Raw genomic sequence first — 6364 nt, forward strand, 5'->3', positions numbered from 1 at the left:
AATTATGAAAATGATGTAAAAGATAAATAATGAAACAGTAAAGCGTCGGTCATACCTTACCGGATAGCACGAACGGAGGACTAACGTTTGAACATTAAAATTGTTATCCGTTTGGAGTCTGTTGATGTACTGACCAACGGATGTATAACGGACAAGTAACGATACAAAACGGAAACGAAACGGACGAGTACCGTACAAAACGGACGCCTACCGGACGTTCAACGGACACTTGCAAGGTAACAATTTTTAAAAGTGTTTATTGGTAATTTTTAATTGATAATCTCAAGATAAACATCTATATCTACAACAACTTTTTATACACCAGGAGCTACATGTGCAAGTTGCCAGACAGGGCGAAAAGTAAGTATGACATATAATATTTGTTATCACTTTCATCATAGAAATATTTATGCCTTATTTGCCCTCAAACAATTCAATCAATACCTAAACATATGTCATTTGTTCATAATAATTTTCCTTTCAATTATATTTGTAGCTGCATGGCAATTAAGTCGGCATATTCCTTGGCGTGGCTGCGGAGATTTTACGCGCTTTATGAGGATTTGGAGAGAAAGTTGTCAACGGATGTGCAAATACATGTAATTCCAAATGATCGTTAAATACGTCTAATTGGTAAGTATCACTACAAGCCAAACATACTGTGTCACTTAAAATGACACATAAAAGCAAGATTATCTGGGTATGAAGTGATTAAAAGTTGAATATGAAATGGTAAGTGATTTATAGCTACTATAAAGCCACTAATATATTGTCAATGCCCCAGGTTGGGTAAGAGCCATCTTATTTATTTAACTCTTCTTGTACCTTCTGCTCATTTTTTTTAGAATGATATCTCATCATTGATAAGCTTAACTCAAATTGGCTTATTGTACTAAGTATATCATAGTTTCAACGAATATAGAGTTACGTTCTATTCCATCAAAGTTTCTTCAGACATTGTTATCGAAGTGTTCTACTATCAATGGCACTGTCAACATATTCTCATAAATGTGACCTACCGAATTGGACTATTTACTGGATTTGATATCTCATATCTTATAAGCAACACGACGGGTGCTACATGTGGAGCAGGATCTGCTTACACTTCCGGAGCACCTGAGATCACCCCTAGTTTTTGGTTGGGTTCGTGTTGTTTATTCTTTATTTTTCAATGTTGAGTCATGTGTACTATTGTCTGTTTGTCCTTTCATTTTTAGTCATGGCGTTGTCAGTTTATTTTCGATTTATGAGTTTGACTGTCCCTCTGGTATCTTAAGTCCCCCTTTTTCTAAATCTGGACCCTTATTTTGAGCGCTCACAAACATGTATAGCCCTGCCACATTCATTGTGGGTCTGTCCTGAGTAATCCAAAGCCTTTACGTGCAATTCTGTATTTGTTTTTAGTACATGTACGTTGCCGTTCTTCGTATATACATGTATACATTCCGGCCAATTTGAGTATTTTTACAATATTCGTATACCCATATTGTCCGAGAATATAAGTATTGTAATATTTATGTTATTAATGGACTGGGAAATACGATCTGGAGTATTAAGACTATATTATTTTGTTAATAATTCGAACTTTTTTCGCAGGATACTTGATGTAACTGTTATCTTTGAAATTCCTTTGCTATAAAATCAATTAAGAACGTTTTACTCAATCGACTTTTCTGTGCGCAAGTGAAACAAGAGGCATGGACCTTTTCTTTTCTTTTTTCTTAGTGTAGTGTTTGAATTTTTATTTCAGAAACAAATTTCTAATTATTTTCATTTAATTATTGACATGTGTTCTTTCCCCGATTTTTACGCCGGATTTTCAGCTGTTTTTGTAAGATCGTATAAATAATGACAGGAACAGATTAACCTTCTTAACTAAACATAATTTGAAATATACAATAAATATCAATTTTATAAAAATACCAAAATAAATTTAAATCCAAAAAAGAAAGTGGGTTAAATTTATGTGACACCCTTACGCGTCTGATCGAACCAATTGTATATGGTTCAAATGCTGATATAGTCCGCAACATAAATATATATTTTCCATTTTTTGGGGAGAATTAAGCTGTTGGTCGTTTCACATGGTGTTTGGCCTTGTAAAGCTGACTTTAAGACATTGGTTTTGCTCATTGTTAAAGATTGTACGATGTACGGTGAAATATAACTGCTAAAATGCACGTCATTTCTTATATAATAGTGAATAGTTGTCCCCATTGTCAAATATATTTCATCGCCTTATTTCGATATTGATATTAATATTATAACAATAGGGTAAAACGAATTATATAAGTACTGTAAGGTTTACATCAAAGCCTATTTCTTTTTTTATTTTAAAAATTAACAAATAAATAATGTGTGTTTTAAGTGTGGGGGTAGTACAAATGTAGGAGTGTTATGTAAATGATGACGATTTGAATATAATAGCATTTAAATTTTAAAAAAGTACAAAAAGATACGACAAGCGATTAAACTATATACCGCAACCGTCAAGGTAACATAACGATCGAAATGTTATCAGGGTTTGCGGTTAAATATTTTTTTTAAATAATTTTGTTTAAAAAAGAAGAGAAAAACGGTGACATTAAAATGCACCAGGTAAACAAAGGTAACAGTGACCTAACGGTTACAGGTGGTTAGGTTTATATTTCCCTATTTCTATTTCCTGTCAGAATAGCAGTTTTTAGTACGTTTTACTAACGCGTACTTGTTTAATTGTGTTGTGGAAAGTAAATCATTACACATTTATCTGGAACAAACAAAAACAGATAACATATTATGTAACATGGACACACAAATGTATTGTTGTAACTATAGTAGATTTTTTTTAAAGAGTACCAAAAAATCGAAGAACTGAAAGGTAGAGTTACACGACTTAAAGGATTATACTGTAATGATATTAACAATAGGACAAATAAAAGAACCGATAAGAACTGACACAGAGGGCAGTGTAAACGGATATCAATAACCTGGATCGTTCGGATCATCTCAGGTTGTATGCATTGGTTAATTTATAGCATACGTTTTATTTAACTCGAGACACTACACATTTCAAGTTGTGGGAAAAAGATCAAAATATTTATGACATTAGTGTTGTATTTTTCTTAACACAATAACATACATCCGATTTGTTTAGTCACCTAGATACCACTTGTGTTAGTTGTGTAAAAAGTTTTATATCGAGGGAGAAAATTAACGTTATAAATATTCAGGAAGTACACGAATCGCTTCAATACATTTAGATTGATTATTAAGGAATATATTTTCGCAAAGGAAATTACTTTTGTTCCTTCTGTATTGACTGGTGTCAGTTTGGTCAGTAGCTATTGTTAAACAGGATCACTCATATTATATTTAGAAATATAACTAGTTTTCTTTAACAATTTCAGAAACAACGTATACTTAATAGTGCAGATGTGATAATCAGCGTTGAAATTTACATTATACATTCTGGTGCGACTTTTACGCAAGTGTAAATTTAATTATAGTGGAATATTCCACGTGGTAGACACGGAAAGTTGTGAAACGAATATCATTGTGCTGTGCTGTGAAAGTGCATACAATAAATTAGAAAGTAATTCTATAGACATTTAAATTTTTATTATTCATGGAAACTATGAAACGTACTGCATAACGGAACAAAGTGTTTTATTATCATTCATGCTTGTTAAATGTAGAATTTGGGAGATAAAATAAATAACAAATGCACGGCAATTTATCCGACAGTGTTTTGTCAGTTACTTTAGAAGATTTAAATGATGCAGAAACGATACAGCGTCTTGCGCCAATAATATATCTCTCATTTTTAACACTGGTTGGAACTCCGGGAAACTTGCTTGTTATTGCAGTTTACACTTGGACAATTAAAAGAAGGACTACACATCGACTATTCATAACAGCTTTAGCAGTGACGGATTTCTTGGTATGTACAGTGGCAGTCCCATTTGAAATAATTCAAATGACTCACCAATTGACATTTTATTCTGAATGGGCTTGTAAAATATTCCGTTCTATCAATGTTTTACTTGCTCTTTTGTCTTCTTTCATTTTAATAGCGTTGTCAGCAGATCGTACTAGACGTGTAATTCAACCGCTAAAGTTACAGATGACAATACGTCAAGCAATTTGGTGCATTTTTCTTATTGCTTTAATTGCATTTGTTTTCGCATTTCCCGAAGCAGTCATAAGTGGTATAAGTTTAGAGAAATTAGAAAATAATTTGACAGGATACGACTGCAGTTTTTCGGATAGATACAAGGACCAAGCGTATACAACTGTATATAGTTCTACACTTTTAGCAATTTATATTGGGTGTATATTCGCTCTAATTGTTATGTATTCAATTATCGGACGGCAAGTGTTGAGTCACGTGCACTTTAGAAGTACATTTATCAGACAAAATGGAACCGACAATCATTCAACAGCATCTACAAACAAACTAGACAGAAATGAAATTAAGCTTAGTCTAGAAGAGACATGTGATAGCATAGATATGGACGAAGATGAGTTTCGAAGTAAACAACTTTCGGAACTAAAGTCAAGTAGAGAAAACACCATAAAAAGACATGCCAAATCTCCTGATAAGCGACATGGTGCAATGAGACAAGAAAACTCCTCTAAGAAAGTGACAAAAATAGCATTCGCAATTAGTTTCTGTTTTATTTTGAGTTATGTACCATACGTTGCTGTGAAACTAAACGCTTCAATAGCAAGTGGACATTTTACCTCGAACGCTACAACTAAAGCAATATTTCCAATTCTCGGGAGAACGTTTATCATAAACAACATAGTTAATCCTATTATTTACGGATTCCTGGACCAGAAATTTCGTCAAAAGTGTAAGATTATATTCAGACATTTGACGTGCAGGACGTAATGAAAGGAAAAAATAACACTTAAAAATGTAGTATCACTCATTCATGAAATCACTGTCTTTTTATAGACGTTGTAAGTTTACAGGTGTAGGCGAAATCATTAAATGTGGTTGTACATTGTACTTAACATTTATAAGAAGTATTTGTTTCCGTTTAGTATTATGAAATCTTAAACAATCAAAATCAAATTATTAAATAAATAATCCTTAAGTTTTAGTTTTATTTAAATCCTTCCTTAGCAGAAACTATATAGAAAAATGCTTTTTCGCGACAAACAATCAACTATTCAGCAAACATTATCTTACTAATACTTTAACCGAATGGCAATACAAATGTTTGCACAATGATTGGTATCGTCAGATAGATCATTTCTAACATTTCTAATGTGTAGATTGTCAGCTAAAAATATGTATAATGTGTAAGTTGTCAGCTAAAAATATGTATAATGTGTAAGTAAGTTTAACCCAATCGCATGTTTGCTCCTGTCCTATGTCGGGAACATCTAGCCTTTGTTTGTCTTGGTGTTTTTGGTACATTTTGTACTTTTCAGAGTTCAGTGTCGCGTCCATTTCGCTGAACTAGTATACCATGTATACATTATTGTGTATGGATCTGCTGAAGCCTTAAAATTCCTCAGGGTGCGAGATTTTGTCACTGTGTTGAAGACCCATTGAAGCCTTGGGGTGTTATGACCTCTTGGGTAGGGTTGTTTTCTCTTAGAATTATTCACCATATCAATTCTATATTCTATTTCATGACTGAATGCAGTAGATTTCTTGTCATTTTATACCACTTCATTGACCTTCTCCTTGATGATTAACGGTATTTTTTCAGCCTTCAAAATAGTAATTTTCACAAAGTATTCAATCGTTTTAAAAATTAAATGAAATGATAAAGATTTTTAAGAAAAATAACACATGAAGTTACAGATTAATACGAAAATATCAGTAGTTTGTTGTGGCTGTGGCTTATAAAAATCAAATCAAACAGTTTTAAATTTCATGCGTTCAATGCGCTTCTCTGAATTTGTCTTTATCAGGAGCAGTCAAAGCCGAAATTTTGAAAGCCAAGGATGTTTAAGAACCGAAACAGTTCAAGAACTATATGACCAAAAAAGGCTAACTCTGTAAGTGTTGCGATATACATGTCTGTCAGTATAATTAGTTTTCTATTTCTTTTCGTACTCTGTTGACCCTCAGTCCAGTCAAAATAAAATAACTGTAGTTAAATTAACGTTAAGAGAAGATAAAATAAGTTGGGTGTTACCAAGTATCAATTAAAAATTATATATATTTATCTCAATGCATGGAAAGCATATTTTCAAAGAAACTATTATAGACAACAATAAAAAAAATAAAAAAAAATAGCGCAAATATTTATAACAGTTAAGATACATAAACAATTATATTAGTCAGAACTAATATCAGTTGTATTGGAAGGTTAATTTATTCAGGGTCTGCATCTGGTTTGGTTTATGATATAAGATCGAC

The 6364-nt window shown here is 32.4% G+C and overlaps 1 protein-coding gene across 1 annotated transcript; it reads left to right on the forward strand.

Annotated features, from left to right (window-relative positions):
• Window positions 1-496: 496 nt before the first annotated feature.
• LOC143082881 (cholecystokinin receptor type A-like) lies at window positions 497-5088 on the forward strand. Its single transcript, XM_076258851.1, has 2 exons — window positions 497-633; window positions 2834-5088. Exon 2 carries the CDS (start codon window positions 3704-3706, stop codon window positions 4874-4876), a length of 1173 nt encoding a protein of 390 aa, XP_076114966.1. The 5' UTR covers window positions 497-633; window positions 2834-3703; the 3' UTR covers window positions 4877-5088.
• Window positions 5089-6364: the final 1276 nt, after the last annotated feature.

This window comes from Mytilus galloprovincialis, chromosome 7, assembly GCF_965363235.1.
Source record: "Mytilus galloprovincialis chromosome 7, xbMytGall1.hap1.1, whole genome shotgun sequence".
In the NCBI taxonomy this organism is placed as follows: Eukaryota; Metazoa; Mollusca; class Bivalvia; order Mytilida; family Mytilidae; genus Mytilus; species Mytilus galloprovincialis.